Below are 26,144 nucleotides of genomic sequence, written 5' to 3'. Positions count from 1 at the left end.
TTTTTTTTTGCAGTTTCTCTAAATGAAACATTCACACTTCTAAGAGTAATAATGCTCTCTCTCATTTAATTTGTTAAGTTTTCTTGCAATTATCACTGGAATATTTTTCAAGCAATACTTCAGAGGGTGTAGTAACACAGTCTGTTCCAACTCTGCTTTAAGACAGTCATCGGGTTTTTAGGTAATCAACAGAAGTTGGGACACCTGTGCAAATTGTTTGCTTCAACTTGCAAAAAGCTTTATTCACTTTAATTGCTGCAGAACATCTATAGGTTATAACCTAGTAGTTGTTCCCTGAAGAATGCCCATTTGTAATATTCTGATATTTCCTTTTTTCAGTTTTAGATAACCTAAACTTTAAATTTAAACCCCTGGTAGTTTACTGCTTACCTTTGCACTATTTTGGGTCATTGCATTGCATTTTCAACTACTTTGACCGGTAATGTATATATGTTGTGTCAGATGGCTGGGGCACCTCTATAGTGGAAGGACATTGGGAAAAGCATTTTTTGGGTAGTACCTCCTCCAGAGTGCTAGATGGCAGCCCCTCTGGGTTGCAGCAGTGCCTTGGACTTCCGCTCGAATTTGGCATAGCCCTGTTGGGTTTGTGAGCACCGCCAGGGGGTGCGACAAGAACTGCTGAGCCCTTTGTTGCAGCACTTCCGCCACATCCAGAAACGCTGCAGAAAGGATATCATGGGACAGCTGGAGAAAGTATTTCCAAGTGGCTCTATAAAAGGATTCACCTCACTCTATTTGGGGAGCCAGAGTTGGGAGGAAGAGTGAAGGTGGGAGAACAAGGGAAAAAAGAAAAGTGCTGCACTTATTTGATTGTGCTTTGCACTGTCACTGTGCTGTGCAGGTGGGAATTTAAATCACAATGTATTTGCTTAAACTTCTGATTATGTTTGTGATAGAAAGAATAAGTCAAATGCAAATAAGTAGTGATCACAGATAATTGTGTTTAGTGGAGTAATATTTAAATTTTGAATCATAACACAATGAGTAATAACTTGGTCCAGTTTTTGATTGTAATAATGAGCTGGACATTAAATAGTTTTTTAAAACTCATATGAGTTTAGCAGTTTTATAAAACATTTGATAGTTATTTTTCCACAACTTTATGAATTTTGTAATTTCCCATCAACACTACATATTCATAATTTATTGTTAGGTCAGATGAAAGAACTGCCAAACTATCATGAGTAATAGATATTATCCAGGAGGTCTATATTTAAGTTCTATGATTAATCTGTTTGCTTGTATCTGTATTGACCCCTCAAAGCATTTGAAATCACTAAAATTTTAGAAGTGCTGTGTAGTTAATCACATAAAATTGTTAAAATGCCACCTTCTCAACCAGTATTTCTTGAGTTATGAAGGAAGGTGAACCATTTGGTGGTTCCTCAACTAATTGAATACTGTCAGTTTTACTAAACCAGGTTTCAGTAAAGAGACCAATCAGATTCTGTATTTAGTATGTCTTTAATCAAATCAAATTTATTTCCCAGTTACAAGATATTCAGGAAATTTTAAACTGTATTATGTTTTTGTATTTGTATATTTGTATGTTTTTTATTTTTTATGTCTTCTCAAATTACTAATATAGACAACCCATTTTAATTATGCTCCTGAAGGGGTGAAAGACATGCAAAATAGAATCTGGGTTCCTGGATCTATGAAGTTGCAAGGTTTAACAACTATACCCTAATACAGAGCTGAACAAATTTCATTGAACCTCCACATTCATTCTGATTCATTTGTTCCATTCACAGAATGTACAGACATGACAAGCACATTGAATACACATTGCACATCACAGGCACAGTATACCCATTCCTCTAATCTTCAGATGTTCACATTTCTCTAACTAATATAACTATTTTAAGCAATTGCACCTCCCGTAAATCTACGTACTAGAAATGGCATAAACTTCTAAGATCTTTTGTACAGTTTTTTTATGCTTGGATTTTTATTCTGTCTCTCATTCAATTCTCGTAAATGTTTCTAAACTGGTGTGAAACGCATAGCAATGTTGCCTCACAGATCCAGCTTCCTGGGTTCAAATAATTTGCACAGTTAATTCTTTGTGGAGTTTCATATTTTCTACATGTCTGCTTGTTTTCTTAAGCTTACTGGTGACTGGACTGGAGTAATGGGCTGTCACACATTCCAGGGTTGGTCCCTGTCTTGCCTTATGTTTAGTGCCACAGGAATTGGCCCCAGTTCTTTTTATTACCATTGGATTATAAAGAAAGGTTTGATAATGTTATAAAGTGTCGAATTTCATTTGTATTTAATGCATAAACAACGAGGTACCAGTACAGTAGAACATAAGGCATTAACTATGACCTCCTATTTCATTAAACATATTTATTTGCATTAGTATGTTTTGGGGAGTGTGGTACTTCCATCAGTAAAGTTAAAGCCTTTACACCAGGTGTGTCTAACTCCAGTCCTAGTGGGGCACAGTGGCTGCAGGTTTTCATTCTAACCATCTTCTTAATTAGTGAGCCGTTTTTGCTGCTGATTAACTTGTTTTAATTGACGTGACTCAGAACCCTTAGTTGTTTCTTTTTCCTTAATGAGCAGCCACACAATAATGAGAGACAAAACAAGTTGCTACATGACAAGCTAACCTGAATATAAAGAAAGGTAAAGGTCTGAGTCATGCTTGTCTGCTCAGGTCACCAAACCTTAAAAACAGGGCTATTAAAATGAAGTGAAAAGGAGTTAATTAGCAGTGAAAATTACTCGCTGATTAGGAAAAGGGCTAGAATGAAAAACTGCACCCACTGCGGCCCACCAAGACTGGAGCTGGACACCCCTGCTTTACACTGATGTCTTCACTTAGGTTTGCCTAATAAATCTTTTGCAGCAGGGGTACATGTACAGTAATTGACTCTGTATCTCTGTCTATCCAGAACAGTGAAGGGTAGTCATTCTAACAGGGTAGTTAATAAAAACAATAGTAAAATGAAGTGAAAGAAATTGACATATTCTAAAATTGGTTTTATTGTTTAAAAAGGCTGAATACCATTTGTTTATGTAATAGATATAAATCTTTTAAAGCATGTTTAAGGCTAAATACAACTGCAAACATTTAACTGAGCAAAACAAATATTTAGACATTCATGGAAAAAATACACTGAACTTTCAGCTTGATGATAAAATTTAATCTAACAAATGGACACCAAAATAAGTTTCTTTGAATGTATCAATAACCAGTTTTGTAATGAGCACATAAAAGATAAAATAAACATATGTGGAACTTTTACTGAAGAAAACATTGATACACAAACACATTTTTAGTAAGAAAATAAGCACACAGATTAAAGGAGACAGAGAAAACTGACAAGAACACAAATGTATATAAAGGAAAAAAAATTTAAGGGACAGTGTGCAGAGAAGTAGCCAACCCATAATGGGGTGGCAGGCCATCATAGGTCACGTTTGTGCTTATGCCAATGCTTGCTCCAGGTCAAATGACAGATTATTTATTTGTTTGATAATTTATTTATTTTTTACATAAGGAAGCTTGGATATAATAATAAGGTTGCAATACAATATATTTTGTAATCATTCTATGAAAAATGCTATTTTTAAGTGTATATTTTTTATTTTACTACACTTTGCTACCCTCAGTCAACCCCACAGTTCAAATTTTGGGTTAATTTGGAGGTTAAAAAATAGAAAGGGTAAGAACACAACAGTTTTTTATTTTATTTTTTTTCCCCCTCAGTTGAAAAGTAGTTTTTTAAAAGAGGCCAGTCAATATTAAAAAGTCTGCTTTGAAACTGTTTAAGAAGCTCCCATTATGGTATGGATTAACATTTGACAAATATTTGTGCTACTCTGGTAAGAAATTGCTATTGCTGTGAAATTGTACCATCACAATAGTTTGGCACTTTTTATAATTCATTCAGGTCTCGAAGGAAAAATCTGATAGACAGACAGACTTTATTAATCCCAAAGGGAAATTTCCATAAATTAAAATGTACACTAAAGATTAAAGTAAAAATTAGTCATAGTTTACCAAGTAAAGTAAGTTGTTTAGTAAATGTTTGGAGTTTTATCAAGCATCATTGTCTGTTCACCTTTTTGTTTTGCAGAAGTCTTGGTTTTTCAGCTTAAGAAAAGGCCTCCGGACTATGCTCCAAAGAAATCTAGGAAACCAGACGAGAAGGTACCAAGAGTAAAGTCTATAGATGGTTCTCTTCATGGCTCTTTGCAGCCAGAAAAGCTGCCATACCTGGTGGAGCTGAGCCCAGGTAAGACATGGCTATTCAGTATTATTAAACATCACTATGCAATTAAAAAAAAAGTTTATGTTATCTTATTGGTGGTTTTATATTTTACAAGCCCAGCTAGATGAATATGCTATTTATGTCTACAATTTATGGTATTGGATATAATAAACTACTAATTTCAGGGTGTAATTTTAATCTTTATATACTTGTAATAAGTTTATATTAGTTCATAGTATCAGTATTGTCACATGTACAGAAAACAATTTAATTCTTACTTGCAAGTGCTAATCAACATGTAGCCTGTGGACGCTTTTGATACCATGATCAATATAAATTAATTTCTAAATTAAAAATATTTCCAAGATTTGGTTTGGTGTGCAAGTATAGAAAAAAATATACTGTTTCCTTCAAACTTACTATGCCAGTTTGTGCTCGTTAAACTAAGGCACAAAAATGCACATTGGTTTAAATAAGTATCAGAATACAACTAAGGCTTTTATACAGTATTATAACAGTTTTTTTCTGTTATATTTTTGAATTGCATATAATTAGAAAAATTTATTGTGTTTAATTTTGCATGTGTTTATCATATCTGACAAATTTTGGATTTACTTTTTTATATAAAATGTTTCAACATAAATTGTGCCTTGGTGTAAAGTTCAATTGAAAAGAAAATGCTTTTAAACAATGTACATTGTTAAACAAAAATTCTAAATGCTATATGGGGTACCTTATGCACCTTCAGTGTTTAATTTATTTATTGTATGACAGCTTTGTCCTAATTATACACATCATGCGATCTTGGGTCAGTTTTTCTAATCATGTGCTTTTTATTTAAATTTTTTTTTGTTTGATTAGTTTAGCTTTTCAGTCTTTCAAGTTGTTTTAGTTCATATGTATGCATTTAAGAGAAACAGAGTTCATTTGATTGCATTATGTGGCCACCTGCACAGATCTTTAGCATAAATGAATGTATTATAAATATTTATTGCTGTATAGCGTCTTGTCATTAACTGCCTTTAAAAAGAAAAAGAAAGAGAAAAAACTAGTAAATGTATATTGCTGATTTTATTATTTTAGCAAAAACAATGTTTATTTTTAGATCATTATAATTTGAAATTATGGAAAATGATTGGAAACGATTGTTTCACGCATGTTTTTTTCTACTATAAGGTATTGTATAGCTTTTTGCATATTATATCCCATAGGTACTCTGCAGCTAATCGATCTGTGCTATAAACAACTTGCATTTTTCAACAGTTAATTGTCAACTAATTATTTTTGGTGTATGTAAACTGAAATTTTTACACACAAACCATAAACCAAGTCTTTAGGCATTTTAACAGGAATGAGAAGAAATGCCCAAGTGCTGTCAAAGTTTAGGAATTACTGGTTAAGAGTCCTAAAAGTGACATTTTTTTTTTTAACATGTTCATGGTACTTACAAGTTGTTTGTGTGCTGATTGACATATGCACGCTTATTGTAGATTGTGCTATGCTAAAATGTTTTCATGAAGCATTGTATAAATATTCTATGCATTTTGAATAAAACGTCTTCATTTAAACATCCTGAAAATTACAGAGTAATTGCAGAGTAATCACATGTCTTGGCTGAAAATCCATGTTGGTGAATATTACCAACTAACATGTAATGGTTTAAATCTGATTAGTTTATCCGACAGTCCTTATTCTAAGCTGTTTTCTTCCATGTTGTCTAAGCTTCAATTTGGAGCGATTGAGAATAGTATTGTCTCATTGCCTCCTCTGAGAACATGAATTATATCTGTAATTCATATAATTTGCAGGTCATCTTTAATTCATATAATTTGTAGGTCATATTCTGTGGATATCCTCTTATGTTATGAGATTTCATGTTGCTTCATTTTATAAGCACTTCTTTTCTTAATTTTATTCATTTTTTTTCTGTTAGTGGCTGACTAATAAAATCTTGGGCCTTTTAACTGAATTGATAGAGTCGTTTTTGAAACAGTGAAATCCAAACCAAGTGGAAGAAGAGTTTATGTAGTAAACTATTTAAAAAATCTGCAACTGCAAATATTCTTTCTGTGGTTAAATATGTACTAATGATCAACATCCGGCTTAAGAATTACATGCCAACACTGAAGTGAAAATCCGTCTCAAAACACAAAATATCTATATCTTATTGTCTGATTCCTACTTGAAATAGCAAAAGATGGAAAACATATTGCTGCTTTAATGCTGTGTTTCTTACCAAAAAACATTAAAGTTCACTCTTTTTATAAAGGCTCATGTGCCTCATCTCCTAACACCATCTGCAAAAGACTGTAAGTAAATATATTACTTTGTAAGACAAAATAATACTTGATAAAAGCATGAGTCAAAACTACTTATGAAATGGTTCATAGTGATACAGCACCACATTTAACACAAGTCATAAAGCTAAACAGCAGAAGTCATGTCTGGAAATGGCAAAACAACCATTATGGAGTTAGAAGTAGATTTATATGTGCTTTGAGAGCATATAGCATTACTGATTTAATGTTCAACTTGTAGATGGCAAGTTTAATTTCTTTTTAATAACATATCCTACACTATCTGATGAAGGGATGGAGGCTTTGCATTTGTCCCTTGATTGCTCTTTTACAGATATCATTCTGAGCATCCATCCATTTTTCTAAGTGGCAATAAGGTCACATATATAGGGCTTTAGGATGTGGGAGGAAACAGCATAGCAGCAGTGCTCACTACAGTTGTATCAAGTAAAATTAGGGACAGATTACGAACAAAGAGGCTATTCGGCTTGTCTGCACCAGCAATAATGAAATGGTCCACTTGTTAATGCTAAGGTAATTTTTTTTTATTTAATGTTTCCCCACTTTGAAGCACAATGTCGCTCTACGTATATGACATGTACTATGTTAACAGAAAGTTAGAGACATGTAGTTGTAACAATGCATGCCAAACAACATACTAACTACAAATCTAAAGGCACTCTGTTTTTATCAGTCATTTTGTTTTTGAAAGGCAAACTAATGTTCATTAGCATAAACCCCTGAATACAGTGCGTCCGGAAAGTATTCTTAGTGCATCACTTTTTCCACATTTTGTTATGTTACAGGCTTATTCCAAAATGGATTAAATTCATTTTTTTCCTCAAAATTCTACACAAATCACATGTACATAAGTATTCACAGCCTTTGCTCAATACTTTGTCGATGCACCTCTGTCGACTGTGGGACCTTATATAGACAGGTGTGTGCCTTTTCAAATCATGTCCAATCAACTGAATTTACCACAGGTGGACTCCAATTAAGCTGCAGAAACATCTCAAGGATGATCAGGGGAAACAGGATGCACCTGAGCTCAATTTTGAGCTTCATGGCAAAGGCTGTGAATACTTATGTACATGTGCTTTCTCAATTTTTTTATTTTTAATAAATTTGCAAAAACCTCAAGTAAACTTTTTTCACGTTGTCATTATAGGGTGTTGTGTGTAGAATTCTGAGGAAAAAAATGAATTTAATCCATTTTGGAATAAGGCTGTAACATAACAAAATGTGGAAAAAGTGATGCGCTGTGAATACTTTCCAGATGCACTGTATATAATGAACGTAGTTGAAAGCACGTCCAGTCCTTCACATATTTGATTGATATGTTGGCAAATATAGCTCAGTCTCTTGATTATAATTAATTTGATAAAAGTAACACCAGTCCAGTAGATGTTCCAGTTCTGTATTTGTACACAGGGTAAGCGATTACAAAGTCTGATCATTCATATAAGACGTTTTGAAAATAAAAAAACAAAGGTGTTTTTTTCAAGAGTTTTTGAATAATAAATTAATAGAAAACTGACTAGTATAATTTCACATAGACTTGATATTGGGGCACTTAAATCAGAATGAGTTTATAGCATTTGAAATCTGAATCATTCTGACTCATCTGTTAACTTCCTTGGCCTTGCATGTGGGATGACCTGTAGTGATCAGCTTTACATTTTTGAGACCCAGTAACTCTCAGGATAGTATTCTGCTACCATCTAGTGGATGAAACTACATTGTGCTGAAAAATTCATGACTATTTCTACGTGTTTTGCCACTCTTAAATGAGTAGGGCCGGCCCTCCAAGTAAAAACAATGTGAAGTGAAAAGCTGTAAAGGCAGTTTTAGGAAAAACTGAAACATTCCTTGAATCGAGTGAAAGTGATGATGATGGGAATTGGTCATGAGATGTTTACATGCAAAGTGAAACTCATTAGATAACAACACTGCATGACCAAAACGGTGTAGAAACCGCCGTGATATGCCCAGTGAATATAGTTGCATGAATCTTCAGTGTGTTGTGATAGTAGCTGTATGACAAAAAGGCAAAATAATTGCGAACGAGTGCTAGGAGAACCAAGATGTTGGCCCTGTAAGCACTGTTCACTATGTATCAATGTTCGTGTCAGGGGAAATGTGGAAGTTGTTAAGCCATGTGCAGTGGTAGCCACCAATTGCATGATAGGCGTGCTGATTATACAGGTAAGGCGCTGACATTCAACCTTTTCATGTGCAAGCAACGGAAATATTTAAGAAAATGCACTTTAAAACACACTACTACTGTACCAATTTCTACATTAGGCTGTAAGTTAGTGATGGTCTCAAAATATATCACACAAAGGAAGTGTATTAAATCTTAAACAGTATAGCAGTAGACACTAGGCAAACCTTTTCAGCTGTATTTACCTTGACATTGTGGTATTTTCTTGTTGGACAAAGTTTTTGTCTGTTTTTTTTCCTTAGATAAACATGTTAAGGAGGTTAAATATTACTCTTTGTTAAATTTTTTTAACAAGCAAATGTTATAAACATAAATCTTATAATAGCAAATTTCAGGAACCTAACAGAGGGATTCCCTTACAAACCAGTTTTTCAAAGCATGTTATTTTAAAAAAGCAGCTTTAAGAAATAGATTTATTAAAATATCCAGAATTACTTGGGAATTTACAAATTTAACAGTACAGATATATGTTTTATAAAATTAATTTTTTGTTTTTAGTATTAATTTTAAGCAGTATTTGTCAGTCACAAGTGAGAAAATGCCAGAGAGTTAAATTAGAATGTGTACATCATAAAATAAGTCAGGTTGTCCAAAATGTTTTTTATAAACCCTATGTTGAAGTTCTCTTATAATAATAACAAACCCCCTCTAGCCACATTTGTTGTTAAACTAAGAGAATCCTTATGTCTATAACACATTAAATCCAAGTCTTTTATTGCAATTTGCTCTTTATGAATACCAATTCTAGTTTACTTAACATAGGTTGAGCATGGGAATGGAGCAATATAAATGCAACATTATTGTTATAGCTGAGCAACTACTTGAATGATATACCACTGTTTTAAATTATCTGATATTATTTATTTATTTTATATGTATTTACAGAAAATAGCACAATATTGTCCACTTGAAATATTTAGTTGCTTTTAATTTAAACTAGGGTTAAAGAGATTTCTCTTTTTTTGCAGTTGTATCAAGTAGGTATTGAGTATTATGAAACTAGCAAAATACCCGCGCTTCGCAGCGGAGAAGTAGTGTGTTAAAGAAGTTAAGAAAAAGAAAAGGAAACATTTTAAAAATAACGTAATATGATTGTCAATGTAATTGTTTTGTCACAGTTATGAGTGTTGCTGTCATCGAGGATTTGATTATCATTATTTCTTTCAATCAGGTTCGTATCTGGAGGACGTGTTGTGTTCAAGTTACATTCCGTGTTTGTCAACTGTTGTAAAGATAACAGGTTTCATTCATCGAAGTGTTCGCTACCTAAATCGGTACTTGTGAATCTAAGATGTTTAACAGGCATTCCTGGTATTAACTTGTGGAACTGCCTGCGAATATTTAGCGGCAGCGTGTCTATGAACTTGTGGATTTGCCTGCGAGTATTTAGCAACAGCGTCTCCATGAACTTGTAGATTTGCCTGCGAGTATTTAGAGACAGCGTGCCTATTAACTTGTGGATTTTTCTGCGAGTATTTGGCGGCAGCATCACAAAGTTTCCGTCTAGCTGCATCAGAAAATGTACCATGACGTCTGACACGCCTCCTTTTTACTGTTTTCTCACAGCTGGGATTGCTGCTGTCATAATCGGGTTCAGTTTCATGGTTTGTTTCAATTACTTGCAGGACTTGTGTTGAAATGACATTCGGCATCTGTCAAGCGTTGTAAGCATACAACCCGTTTCATCGATAACTTCACATCCAGCTTTTGAGAGTTGAAACATTCATAAACATCAAAGTGTCCACTACTCAAATAGTCACATGTGAATCTAAGATGTTTTATTAGTATAGACTAGCAAAATACCCGCGCTTCGCAGCGGAGAAGTAGTGTGTTAAAGAAGTAATGAAAAAGAAAAGGAAACATCTTGAAAATAACGTAACATGATCGTCAATGTAATTGTTTTGTCACTGTTATGAGTGTTGCTGTCATATTCATATATATATATATATATATATATATATATATATACACACACATTATATATATACAGTATATATATCTATATATACATCTATATCTCTCTCTCTCTATATATATATATATATATATATATATATATATATAAAAAAAACTTAGGGCGAGACGTGATCTTTTGAAAAGAGACAGAGAGACACTTTCACGTCCTGCGACACGGTCAAGTCACATCATACTGAAATCCTTTGGAAGCAAGTCCCGTGAGACGGTGAGCTTGGCCAGTCACGCTCTACTTACAGCCATTTTCAAACAAGGTCATTGTCATCTAACATATCAATTGTTAGACAGAATTTAAAAATGACTAAGCGACGAAGAAAGAGCAACTCTAAAAATATTTATAAGTTAAAGACACGTCCACGACTACGTGAAGAAGAAAGAGCAGCACGTCGAAAAGAGACCGAAAAGCGTTGGAAAGAAAAGAATGCACAAAAAATGCAAAAAAGAACAATAATAATCTTTGTGCAAATTCTGATAACAAGGAAAGTAAGCAACGACTAAGTGAACAAGAAAGAACTGCAACGTCTATCGCAACATTACATTATTAATGTGTATCTAAAAGACAAAGCTAATCGTCTCTTCTTTATTAAATTGTATCAAGCAAAACTTAGAATGGAATATATGCAAGGTCTCATTGATCATGTTCAAAATTGAAATATCAATAGTTCAGACAAAGTCAAAATAGGTAAAGCAGTAATATTACCATCATCATATGAAGGTAGTCCAAGAACATTGCAACAGTTATATCATGACGCAATGGCAATATCCCAAACTATTGATTCGCCAGATTTATTTATTACAATGATGTGCAGTCCACAATGGCCAGAAATCTGCAGATTCTTGAGAACAATGCCACCGGCTACATCGGCTCTGGATATTCCGACTTTCGTCAGTAGATTGTTTTATCAGAAAGTCTTACTTTCATTGAATTAATTCGAAACGATTTTCGGTCAAATCAGAGCATACATTTACACAATCGAATTTCAAAAACAGGGTTTGCCTCACATGCATTTATTGGTTACTTAATAAGAAAAAAAAAAAAAAATTATTAACTGCTAATGATGTAGATTGGTTTGTCTGTACTGAAATTCCTAATGGAGAAGCCTCTCCTGAATTATGGTACAAAGTCATCAAACACATGTCTCACGGACCACATTTAAATGATTCAGTATGTTGGGACTCAAAAGAAAAAAAGTGTTTAAAGACATTTTAAAAAGCATTTGTTTGAAAAACAGATATAACTAAGGCTGGCTTAACTGATTATCGCCGAAGAGATAATCGTCACGAACAACACACTTATCAAGGAAAGAAAGATGGTAAAATTGTGATGCTCGATAATTCAATCATTGTACCATATAACCTGTTGTAAAAAAGGAACAGACTTGACACACGTAAAAAGGTTTGGGGCAGCCACCTGTATAATATTCCTGGCTACAAATGTTTTTTTAAATAACACAGAGCTTTTCACAATACTGAGTTCAAAACAGGACTGACAAGGGTTGGAAAAGATGGAGGCTTTAGGGATCAGACCGGAAGTGGTGTAGGGGAACTGGAAGTGATGCCCTTCTGACGTCAGCCTGTGCGCTGGAAGTGGAGTTGTTCTGGGCAGCAAAAACCAGAAGTGACATTCTATTGGGTGCGGAACTGGTAAAGCTCATGTAAAGCTAATTTACTAACATGGTTTTGATTTCACATAAAGTGTATGATGCATAATATGCACAGCTTGTTGCTTTGTTAGGTAGCACAATGGACTTGTTTTGGTACGCATGTTCTATTGTCCTGCTGCAGTTTCATCCTTTCCTGTCTTCTCTCTCCTGCTCTTCTTGGCATGTTTTGTCTGATGTCTGTTCTGCTGATCTGTCTGTTCCTGGCTCCTGTGCATGTCTGCTAACCCTAGGGAGAGGAAATCACTATGCCTACTACAACTACCGCCACCAAGAAGGTAAACAGATTTTGTGGTTGGTGTGTATGTGTGTGTGTTCTCACTCGTGTGACTATTGTAGAGGATCTTGAGTAGTGTTGAAGTTGATCTGTGTACTCAAAATAAATTGAACTATTGGTCTCATTATTATTGTTTTTGGTCTTACTATTAATAATAATATTGGATAGTTTCAGATTTATGAAACATGAAAAATGTTTTATGTTAAAATATTAGAAAATTGAATTTAAAAACAATTCTTTTGGACTGCCAACATAAACTACCTAAACTGTGAAGAGACCTCAGAATTCCAAGATTATGCCAGACCCATCACATATCAGTCTCATACAGTTCACCCTTGTTGAAATGAATGAATGATTTGTCACCTTTTTCTAGGATCATTGTAATACTTTCGAAAGAGGTTAAATCACCTGGACCGATAATGCTGCACCATAAGCCAAGGTTCCTTAGTCTTCCTACTTCCCAGTGGTACTCAGGAGGCCACTAAAGCTCCTGATTTGGACACTTAAAATCCAGCTTATGCTTAACTGTCTTTGCTAGTCTTCTCTAAGCCATGGTGACTACTTAACCCCACTAACCTAAGTTTGCTGTGCTGCAGGTATGGAGGTATGAACCAGTTTGGCGAGTCTCCTATACCATCTGCATGCTCATATTACTCTCAAAGCAAATAATGCAAGCATAGGCTAGTTAAGTGGTTGTAAGATACGCCACGTGGCTGGTGCATGAATGAGGAGGGCCCCACCCCCTCCCCTCAGCCCACTGCGTCTCTCACAGATTCGTGCAAATAAATCAATACCACAAGCGACCTATGAGGTGTTTCAGATAAGTTTGTTTATTTGTTTATTTTAACAACTGGTTCTACTGCCTTACCTGTACTAGCCACAAGACTAATAATTCCCTCCATGCTTGACAGATTTATCTTGGTCTGTGTGACACCTTGAATAAGGCAGGAAAAAGCTGGCATATTTGGCAGTCTGAAAAGTATAGAATTAACATGTTTAAGTTAAATGTACTGGTGTTGTCTCTTTAGTTGCTGCAGATCTCTTCAAATTTGTGATTTGCAGAGCTATTACTCTGTGTTGGATTAATTTCATATTGATTTGTAGTCTTTGCACACTCTAGCAAAAACCATTTTAGTGTTTGCTTTTACTTGTTACGAATGGATATACATGTCTTTATCCAATACGACTATCGATTTTTCATCTTTTTATTTTTAATCTTCAATATATATAACCACACTCAAGACAGTCCAGGCCTAAGTTAAGCTAGAATCAGTAGTACTTCACGTAATAGTAATATATATTGTTCAAATTAGTATTTCTCAGGAAAATTGTTCAAATAGGATGTTATTTGTCAGCAGGTTGCTTAACTAAGGTTAAAAACTGAAATATGTTGATTCATATGCATTTAAACTAGGGTTACCATAAACAATTATTTTGTAAAAAAATCTATCAGCTGTGTTATTACTTAATCATTTAATCTAATGACCAAAGTTGTCCAAATAAATCTAGTAGCTATGAATGTGTCCTGTATTTAAATATATATTGAATACTTTTATATATAGAATTTAAAAACCACAGGATATAAAAAAAACACATCTAAAATAACTCTAAACAAGAAGACAAACAAGACAACACTGTTATCAATAAAATTAAATCAATTTAACTTCATTTTAGTAGTCTAGCTTGAAACAAGACCAAGTAATTAGGCTTTTGGGTTCTTTTAGACCTCAGTATTACAATGGATTCACTATTATTACATATGAACTGAAAAATAAATCCATCTTAAATTGAGATGGGTGTTTTTCATAGACCTCTCCCTCTCACTCTCTTTCTCTGTCTGTCATTCTGCCTGTTGATATGTATATCTGTCTTTTACTAAAACACTATTTCACGTTCAGCTTAAAAGCTATTTGGCATAATGGTACATTTAGGTTAGCAGGTATTCAATAAGAAAGGAAATTTTGATATATTAATTTTTAGGGACAACCATGTGTTTGTTTTTATGCATTGATCAAGCAAACTTTTTTAAATTTTCGGGTGAAATACATAAAGAGGAGAATTTTTCCCCAGTATTTGGAGGAGCCTTCTTCCACTGAATGTGGTGCAACTGTTCCCATGATTAGCCAACTCTAAAACAGTGTAGAGAGTTGTAATGTGCTGGCATGCAATGTGAGATAGGGGCAGGAACGATTAGTTGATTAAGAAAATACAATTAGATTTTTTCTAGTCAGGTAGTCGATTACATCGATTATAGTCACAGCAGCCCTAATTTACACCCTTGTGATAAAGTGTTAGAAAAGCATATAGGTTAGGAAAAGGCAATGATTTGACATTGAAATTTGATGACGTTTTTGAAAAAAGAAAATTACCCTTTTTTTAATTTGACAATAAATGTATTTCTTAATATATACTAATATTATGCACATGTTTGTGATCTGTGATTAAAGCGATTAATAGGCCAAGCCAACAGCAGCACTAATCAATAGGATGGATGGATGAATGAAAAAAGTACAGTGTCCTGGATAGGAAAGAAGAGATGTGATTGTGTTTGGTGTTTACAGTGAGGTCTGAAATGGAAGTAAAAAGTTGAGTGAAGCTCACGGAAGACACAAACTTCAGCGGTTAGTCGGCTCCAGTCAGGGTGTAAGGGTCTTTGACTGTGACGTAGGAATTGCTTCACTAGGCATAGAAGGGGCAGGAGAAAGACGTTGAGGTGTAAATGGTGTCTTTGAATCCAGGACAAGCCTGCAACAATGCAGTGGAGTTGGAAGGAGGTAGGGGCTTCAGAGGTTTAAGCCCCTGATCTGTTGTGCCCAAACCCTTATTGTTTCCGATTGTATCCGATTATATACATGATCAATAGCGGTAAGGCCTATGATCTTTTTGTCCATCATATGCATTATAGCTCCTGATCAACGTTACATCACTGTATTAACATACATGAAATCCCAAAGGGGTGCTCATAGATTTTATATAAATGTGAGACATCGTGTGACAATTGCAGATGGGGCTTAGAATCTGATACCTGCAAAACCTAGAAACACTCCTGAACCAACAGTGTCAGTTTAAAGTTAACAGATCTTCCAAAAGCTACAGTATCAAAATATATATTTGCACCATAATGACTGATTTAGAACATCTGTGTTGGGTAGAATGCCCAGTCGGGGCTGTGGGTGATCTTTTGGCTTTGGAATCCCTACAGATTTTTTTTTTTTTTCTCCTGGCCATTTGACCTTTCTTTTTCTTTGTTACATACTCTATTATATTATCGCCTAACACTTTGAGCTACACACGTGGACAAAATTGTTGGTACCCTTCAGTCAATGAAAGAAAAACTCAAATTGGTCACAGAAATAACTTTAATCTGACAAAAGAAATAATAAATAAAAATTCTATGAAATTTAACTAATAAAAGTCAGACATTGCTTTTCAACCATGCTTCAACAGAATTAATAAAAAAAAACTCATGAAGCAGGCCTGGACAAAAATGATGGTACCCCTAGAAAAGACTGAAAATAATGTGACCAAAGGGACATGTTAATCCAAAGTGTGTCCACTAATTAGCATCACAGGTGTCTACAATCTTGTAATCTGTCAGTGGACCTATATATAGGGCTCCAGGTAGTCACTGTGTTGTTTGTTGACATGGTGTGTACCACACTCAACATGGACCAGAGGAAGCGAAGGAAAGAGTTGTCTCAGGAGATTAGAATGAAAATTATAGACAAGCATGTCAAAGGTAAAGGCTATAAGACCATCTCGAAGCAGCTTGATGTTCCTGTGACTACAGTTGCACATATTATTCAGAAATTTAAGATCCATGGGACTGTAGCCAACCTCCCTGGACGTGGCCGCAGGAGGAAAATTGATGACAAATCAAAGAGATGGATAATACGAATGGTAACAAAAGAGCCCAGAAAAACTTCTAAAGAGATCCAAGGTGAACTTCAAGCTCAAGGAACATCAGTGTCAGATCGCACCATCCGTCGTTGTTTGAGCCAAAGTGGACTTCATGGGAGACGACCAAGGAGGACACCATTGTTGAAAACAAATCATAAAAAAGCCAGACTGGAATTTGCCAAACTACATGTGGAGAAGCCACAAAGATTCTGGGAGAATGTCCTATGGACAGATGAGACAAAATTGAACTTTTTGCCAAGGCACATCAGCTCTATGTTCACAGACGGAAAAATGAAGCATATCAAGAAAAGAACACTGTCCCTTCTGTGAAACATGGAGGAGGCTCTGTTATTTTCTGGGGCTGCTTTGCTGCATCTGGCACAGGGTGTCTTGAATCTGTGCAGGGTACAATGAAATCTCAAGACTATCAAGGGATTCTAGAGAGAAATGTTCTGGCCAGTGTCAGAAAGCTTGGTGTCAGTCGCAGGTCATGGGTCTTGCAACAGGACAATGACCCAAAACACACAGCTAAAAACACCCAAGAATGGCTAAGAGGAAAACATTGGACTATTCTAAAGTGGCCTTCTATGAGCCCTGACCTCAATCCTATTGAGCATCTTTGGAAAGAGCTGAAACATGCCGTCTGGAAAAGGCACCCTTCAAACCTGAGACAACTGGAGCAGTTTGCTCATGAGGAGTGGGCCAAAATACCTGCTGAGAAGTGCAGAAGTCTCATTGACAGTTACAGGAATCGTTTGATTGCAGTGATTGCCTCAAAAGGTTGTGCAACAAAATATTAAGTTAGGGGTACCATCATTTTGTCCAGGCCTGTTTCATGAGTTTATTTTTTAAATAATTCTGTTGAAGCATGGTTGAAAATCAATGTCTGACTTTCATTGGTTAAATTTTATCGAATTTTTATTTATTATTACTTTTGTCAGATTAAAGTTATTTCTGTGACCATTTTGAGTTTCTTTCATTGACTGAAGGGTACCAACAATTTTGTCCACGTGTGTATATGAAAGCATGCTATATAAATAAATGTTGTTCTTGTTGCTGCATCCAAGAATTTTGAAAGGGGACCCTCACCCCGTCTTCAAATTGTTTACATTTACCTGCTCGTCTGCTTACTTTGAGCTAAGAATCCCCACACTCCCACTCTCAAAAATTCTTTACATATACTACAGATTTTATAGTGGGACCACATACAAATGAAAAAGAAATGGAATATAAATACTTTATTAAATGACAAACAAGTGAAATGAAAAAACATCTAATAATTACCCATTTCTTTTAAAAAGAATACACTTTTCTGTAGAATTGTGTCTTGTAAGGATCATCTACAAAACCCAAGTCACAACAAGGATTTGATCTAATGCATGGATGCTTACTCATGGGCAATTGTATATTGCATGTTAAGAATTAGCAGCTCCATGGACCTAATGCTATTATTGTTACTTTCGAGTTATGCTTTATTCAAGGCAGTACACTGTGTGCACAATTATTAGGCAAGTTGTATTTTTGAGGATTAATTTTAATATGGAACAAACACAGTGCTATCAGTCAATCCAAAATGTTAATAAACCTGAAACCTGAATGTTTCACAACGGAAATGTGAGTGTGAACATCATCAGGGGAATACATATGTGCGCACAATTATTAGGCAACTATTAGTGTGCAGATTTATTATGCAACTAAAGGAAAAATGAAAATTTTCCCATCTCACTTGTTTATTTTCATCTGTTATAGTGAGAATAATAAACAAACACCTCAAAATTTACAAATAAACATCTCTGACATTTCAAAAAAAACAAATCAATCAATCAATGACCAATATAGCCACCTTTCTTTCCAATAACAGTCATAAGCCTTTCCATTCATGGAGTCTGTCAGTTTCTTGATCTGTTGACGATCAGCTTTTTGTGGAGCAGTGACTACAGCCTCCCAGACACTCTTCAGAGGGTGTATTGTTTTTCTCCCCGTAAATCTAGCGTTTAAGAAGTGCCCACAAGTTCTCGATAGGGTTTAGGTCAGATGAGGAAGGGGGGGCCATGTCATTATTCCTTCATCTTTAAGGCCTTTACTGGCTGGCCACGCAGTGGAGAACTTCGATGCAAGTGATGAGCATTGGCCTGCATAAAAATCATGGTCTTTTCCTGTATCACTGTTTGAAGAAAGTGTCTTGAAAAACTGGCAGTAGGTTTGGGAGTTGATTTTGAGTTCATCTTCAATGCAAAAGGTCCAACTAGCTCATCTTTAAAAATACCAGCTCATACCAGTACCCCACCTCCACGTTGGAGTGGAGCTCTGTGCCCATTACTGATCCACAGGTCCATCCATCTGGTCCATCAAGAGTCACTCTCATCTCATCGGTCCATAAAACCTTTGAAAAAATCTGTCTCCAGATATTTCTTGGCCCAGTTTTGACGTTTCAACTTATGTTTCTTGTTCAGTGGTGGTTGGGTTTCAGCCCTCCTTACCTTGGCCATGTCTTTGAGCACTGAACACCTTGTACTTCTGGGCACTCCAGGTAGGTTGCAGCTCTGGAATATGAAAGTACTGGAGGATAATGGGTTCCTGGTAGCTTCACGTTTGATTCTTCTCAAATCTTTGGCAGCTAATTTGCGTCTTTTGTTCTCAACACGTTTCTTGCGACCCTGTTGACTATTTGCAAAAAAATGTTTGATGGTTCTGTGATCACACACCAATATCTTAGCAATTCCAAAAGTGCTGCATCCCTCTGAAAGACTTTTTACAATTTTTGACTTTTCAGAGTCAGTTAAATCTCTTTTTTGGCCCATTTTGCCTGAGGAAAACTAGCTGCCTAATAATTCTGCACACCTTGATATAGGGTGTTGATCTCCTTAGGCCACACCCTCCCTCATTACACAAATACACATCACCTGACGTGCTTAAATCCAATAAGCATTCAAGTTAATACAGCTTGGAGTTGGAATATACGCATTAAAAATGATGATATGGTCAAAATACTCACTTGCGTAATAATTGTGCACACAGTGTATAAAACGTTTGTGATATAGTTGGTTACATTTTTTTTTTCCATTTGGAACACAGGCAGGTGATTAACCTGCTCATGGTCACACAGTGTCAGTACCAGGATTCACACCCTCAACCTCAGGGTCTGAAGTGCTAGGTTCAAATCCCAACCTGCCAATAATTTTGGCTCTTTGTAAAAATCTAATACTGTATACTGAAAAGCATTTAGTTAGTTACATACTACTGCTAGAAAGCCTGACTATAACTGAAACGAAGTCTCTTATGAAATTTCCCAGGCAAAACTTAGTAACTAAGCTAAGTTTTATAAAAAGCTCTTGTGGTCTGTTGTGGTAAACATTAAACTTAATGCACAAAGTTCATCTAAGTATTTTATATGTAATGGTAACTTGAAACTACCTATGTCCTAAGAAATATTATCCTTACAGCCTAGTATTAGAGAGGCAGCACCATCCTGTATGGTCAATTCTTAGCCACAGAGAATTAGCAACTTAGTATGGTTAAAACTGAAGGAATACCATACTGGTAAACTAACTAGCTTGTTTTGGTCTGCTTAAATAAATGAATAAATAAACCTTGAAAAAGAGTTGCCTTTGTTAGCAGGACAGTGATCCAAAGCAGCATTAGAGTGGCTTGAAAGCAACAGTGAATGCCTTTGTGTAGCTGAAGCATAGTTCTGGCCCCAATAATTTCATAGTTGGTGTCATAGTTTGGAACTGGTACTAAACATATTTTGCATCTTGAATCAGCTGGACCAAATCTGCCAATGTGAATGGGCAAAACATATATATGTTTTTTAATAAATGGATAACGCAAGTCAAGTTTAAAAAAGAATTGAAGCTTTTGTAACAGAATTGCAATCTATACTAGTTATGAATATATTGTATGTACAACCTGAATACTTAAACATGCAGTAGATTTCAGTTTTTGTTTTGCTCACTCAAATCTACAGTGCAGACATATCTTTTAAACAGGATGTGCCAGTATTATTTGTAGTCCAGCAACATTTGTTTTATTAGGTCTTCATGATTTTGTTAAGGCATTTCCATTACTAAATTCTTTTCCATCTAAAGAACACTATATGTAGGAACTCCAGCACAATGTAATTTAATCAATTATGATTTATCACATTTCATTTTGATGTCCTCTATCTATATGAGTGTATGGTTTATAAAGATGAATTCATTTTTAGAATTATGATGGCATACTCTGTATTTTGTCATATTCCCCGTACTGATTGCAAATAATTTTTAGTTAAAAAAATACTATAAATATTTTAAATGAATATAGTCTTATCCTTTACTTAAGACTAATTTCTTGATGACTTAACAACTGAGTCCTTATGCATGCTGTGGGGCCAGGTTTTGCAATCCTGCTTTACAAATTGTATTTTAGGTTTGAAAATGATTTTGTTTGTAAAACTAATACCATCTCTTACAGATGGCTCTGACTCAAGGGATAAACCAAAGCTGTACCGGTTACAGACGAGTGTCACAGAAGTTGGATCTGAGAAAACAGATGAAAACTCCATCCAGGTGAATGGACATAATGTAATTTGCCTTGGCTAAGAGAATGAGTGTCCACTTGTTTGTTTTATTACTTTGCATTGACAAATAAGCGCCATATAGCTACACATACAAAAAATTATATTTACTGGTTTTTGCACTGAAGAGCACATTATCTACAGTATGTTAGCTACTTAAAATTTACAAGGATGATGTTTAGTAATTATATTTTAATGAGTTTACCGACTGATACTTTGCTAGACCTATGGCTTGTTTTGAGTGCTGCAATGAAACTTTATGTAGCATAATGAGTGCTTGGCTATACTCGGTCTTTGTTTGGTTAATTCTTCTAACCAACTGCTGAACCACTTTATTTATGGTAAAAGCAGTGTTTAACATTTGTACAGCCTAGAAATTCTGCCATTCCCTGGGAAAATGCAACTTGTTCCTTTAGATTGTTACTAAACACCTTGCTATTCTGCCATTATCCTTAAATGTTTAGATTACAGTAAGTTACATTTAGTAAATGAACAGAAATAGTTCAATAGTCATGGAGTTTGTTTCTAGAATATGATGTGCTGTTTATTTTATAGCTCAAATGTAGCCGTATACTTTGTGTGCTACTTACCGGTAAGGTTTTTCAGCTTGAACAGTTATACAGAGAAGTAAATAAAATTACAGGTATGTGCCACTAAACTTCTGCGACACATTCTATGAAAAAGGTCAGTTTGCGATTTGGTTGTTTTGCTAAAACCGTATTACATACAGTACTTACGCTCCAAAGATACGTGAAGTTGGGTGCTGCTGTGTAAGAGTCCTAGCATACACTGTTGTACGGTAATTGTTTTTTTTTTTTTTTAAGTTCACATTAAAATAACTATAGAACATACAGTACACTACTGGCAGAGCAGTAGCTTTATATACAAGACATATTGCATACATGTGTTGCATGTGGGAAGCTGCTATGTTCTCTATTTGTGGATAGTTTTGTTCTCCGTTCGGGATTTCTGACCTCTGTTATAACCTAATGGGACCACAGATGAATATGCAATTGGATGTTGCCCAAATGGACATTATGTGTTGCATAGCTGTAATTATACCCTTTCAAAGAAAAGGTCCTCACAAGTGATAGTTCCCATACTAGTAACTCCTGAATGTCTGTAAATATGTTTAAGTTCATGCCAAAATTAGATTTTTCTTATTTTAAATTGATATACTTTAATACCATCACAAACATTCTGTTATACATGTTCAACAATATATTTTAAACAGTTTACAAAAAATGTACTAATCTATTCTATAGTGAATAAACTTTTATGATTCAAGATAATTTTAAATTGGATTTGTTCAGAGTTGTACTTACAGCACCCATTGAGATAATTCATAACACTAAACATTTGTTTTTCCTTGGAAAAATATTTGTCAGTTTCCTAATAGCTCTTAATGAAATTCTTGAATTTCTCTAGGTTAGAGTTCTTAAACTCTTATCCTGAGAGATTTTCATGTGTCTGCTCATTTTGGTGCTTACCAGTTACATAGCCACAAACGTGTATTTTTATGATTTTCAGCAAATATTTGTTAAAGGAATATATTATCTATCAACTTTATAGGCCACTTATTTAGTTTAGGTAATGGGACATTGGTGCCTGTCTTGGTAAGATTCTGTGTATGGTGACATCTAACTCATTGCAGGGGCATAGTCATACACATAATCATTCATACAGGGCTGTCTCTGAAATGTCTGTTTATGATTTTTGTCTTTTATTGCTCTCAAAATATGGTAATAGAGCACACCAATAGGATATGCATTTTGCATCTTCAATATTTTGTTTACCAACTGCTTAGAAAGAAGTATTTAAAATAGTGATGAGTTATAAAAAAAAATAAAATAATTGTTGAAATGCTGTTATAGCACCATTACAAGCACATCTGCTAAATATTTTTTCAAAAATAAATCATGTACTTATGTATATTACTGACTGTATTGCATAAACATAGAGACAAATGAAGAGAACAGTTTAAAAACAATTGTCAGTTGACTAAGAAATTGATTAAACAAAAAGAAGCTGCTGCAGAGGATACTAGTGTTCATGATGTGGTCAAATGACCACATAATACAGCATCAATATGGTTTTACAAAAATGTTTTCTTGATCTATTACTCAGAGACCCACTTATCTGATAACTAAAATATCAGAAAAATAAATTAATTCATTTTATGTAAGTGAGTCCATGTTATCTTCATGTCATTTTGCATCTTTTTCATTAATGCATTCACATTGTGTACTTGGTGGGTGCATTGCTTTACTAATACATTTACTGAGTATGTGGAAGCTATAACAGTACTCTTCTTGTCAAAACAATATATTAATGTCCTTGAAGGAATACTCCAGCCAAAAATTATTTTTATGTTACTTAACCAATTTAGTTTGTAATGATGGCTGAGAAAAAATGTAAATATCCTTTAAATCATATAAAAAATCATTTTTGGCTGGAGTATTCCTTTATTCTTATTTTGCTGTATTTTCAGTGGCAATTTATAATGAAAAGATGGAATTGCAAGTAGCAGATTTATTCATTTTGTGGCTTTTTTGTCTAAAGGCTTTTTTAATATTCTGCTCATAATAAAGTGAGGAATACTATTTAGAATTTTGAAGTTTTTAACTATGCTAAAATAAACTAAATGGTAGTTTTTATGCTACATAAAGTTCTGCCACTGTTTTTCAGTTGTTTGGCCCTGGCATCCAACCTCATCACTGTGAACTAACTAACATCGATGGTGAAGTTTTATTAACCCCTCTAAGTTTTGAAGCAGAGACCTATGTTGATGGTCAGCGCCTCACAGAGAGCACCTTACTTCGAAGCGGCATGAAGGTCCAGTTTGGGTCTTCTCATGTCTTCAAGTTTGTTGATCCTAGCCATGACCATGGGTTAAACAAGAGGGGAATGGACTCAGGGCCCATGATGAAAGGCCCAAGAAGCAAGTCTGGGTATGCACAATGTTTTATTTTTGCCTTATGAAAGTGCTGTATAATGTCTTTTTTTTCTTGCATGTAAAATTAAGACATGAGCTTCATATTTAACATCTGTATAATGTATATCTGAAGTCATAGAAAAGTATAATATGTCTTTATTCAGAGACCTATCTGTTTACCTCATAGTGGCTGTTGTATCCTTCTGGGAAACTATTGCATAAAACGACCATGGTAAAATGTTGGAGTCCATCGAACAAACATACATGTAAGATGGGAAAAATACAAGTCCAGCACTTGTTAATCTGTTTCTTACCTTTTTTGATTTATTTTTTTATACATTTCTGTAAGAACTTTAAAGGTAAATATTTTATTATTTAATACAAGCAGTCCTCTGCGGCTCCACCTGTGTAGCAGTGAAACAGAACAAACTTTAAAAATCAATTCATAAAAAAAAAAAAATAAAAAGTAATTTGCATTGAGAATAGTTTATATTGATAGCTTTCGTATCCAAGGGCTTCTTGATACACATTTTTTTGGTTTTGCTATCAGGGGCGAGAATGTAGCTGTGCTCTCTTTGCCAAAAATGTAAAAGTCTACAAGGTATCTCTGGCCAAGCGGAAACTAAGTATGCTCTAACGTCAAAAGTTGCCACTGTATCTGATTGTGTTCAGCTCTGACGAAAGAGCGTCCTCTACATGGGGAGAAGAACATGTGGTCGTGATATCTTTGCCAATGAGCAGGTACCCTCTAAAACACATGTAGCTGTGATCTCTCTCTCTCAAACACGTCAAACATTACTCTTTAACAATCTCTAGATGATAATGTCTGCTGAACAAACAGTTATTGCTAGCTAAGTGGAGGCAAGGTATGCTCCAACATGTGGCGAAAGGTAGACCAACTCGAATGGAGACTGGCGTGTGAATGAGGATGTCCTGCCGGCTCCCTACTCCTGAGGTCCCGCCTTCCCATCCCCTCGGCCCAGAGCCTGTTCGTCGGATTTGCGCGAATGAATCAACCGAACTATAACACTTAGCGATGAGAGAAGTAGCAAAATCAACCGGAATGTTCAAGCAAATTATTACAAAAAACCCGATCTAAATCCGTTAAGTAGTTCTCTTGTGAAAAGCAGACAGACAGACAGACAGATATATACATACATACATACACACTTGTGGTTTATACATTACAGTCTTATGTTGCTTAAATGTCATGAAAGCAGACGAAAAATTATGGCAAATGTTGCAGTGTGCCATAAAATTACTGACCATAGAGAAGTGCTCTGAGGTAGTAGTTGCAGTTGTCTAGTCAATGCTTAGAAAGTTCACTGGTTTTGTAGCTTAGGAAGAAAATGCTATTGTTTGTAGTTAATACTTTCAAACATCACTCCGCTTCCTTTTTTTTTATTTTTAAGGGTCATTTTGTTATGGACATGATAGAAGTAATGATGAGTGGTGGAGCAGAAACATCTTAACATTCAGATAATAGCAATCATAATTTTCCATAAATAGGGCAGCAGCATTCTATTGACTTTTTTGCCTATAGGACAAATTTTACATTTTGCATATTTTGTAAATTATAAACCAAATATAAAGGAATTATTTAAAACCATTTCAGCAAGCCAAAAAGCACTTCTGTATTTAGATATAGAGGTACTTTTGGAAAATCACCACATTTACAGTCACAGTAACAAAATGGAGGTGGAGTAGTAACATCTCTGTATGACATCATGATATACACCTGTGAACTAAAATAGTTTGTTAGCATTCCAAGTGGAATGTTAATGTGTGAAGAATAAACATTAAAAACATTTTGTTTCATTCATTACATTATTGATAGTAATAAAAAGCACAGATATGTGGGGTATAATATTTTTGTATTCTTTTGTTTATTTTTGTCATGATTTATATGTTTTCTCATTTAGCCTTTGAACTATATATTAATGTGTTTAGCTTACCTTTTCTTGATAAGATAAACTCTCAATTTTATGATCATTGATTTAGAAGGTTTCTTGTGCACATGAAAAAAAATCTCTCAATTGACTTGAATTTCATGTCAATTTCATTTCAA

The 26,144-nt window shown here is 34.8% G+C and overlaps 1 protein-coding gene across 1 annotated transcript in view; it reads left to right on the top strand.

The window, feature by feature from the left end:
* The window catches only part of LOC120525817 (afadin-like), a 365,848-nt gene that overhangs the window by 164,082 nt on the left and 175,622 nt on the right, over nt 1–26,144 (top strand). Inside the window, 4 exon segments of the mRNA XM_039748422.1 lie at nt 4,113–4,271; nt 12,640–12,684; nt 21,039–21,133; nt 23,830–24,092. Of these exon segments, the coding sequence (XP_039604356.1) occupies nt 4,113–4,271; nt 12,640–12,684; nt 21,039–21,133; nt 23,830–24,092 (562 nt within the window).

Source organism: Polypterus senegalus, chromosome 3, assembly GCF_016835505.1.
Source record: "Polypterus senegalus isolate Bchr_013 chromosome 3, ASM1683550v1, whole genome shotgun sequence".
Taxonomy (NCBI): domain Eukaryota; kingdom Metazoa; phylum Chordata; class Cladistia; order Polypteriformes; family Polypteridae; genus Polypterus; species Polypterus senegalus.
This window is presented reverse-complemented; position numbering and strand designations above follow the sequence as displayed.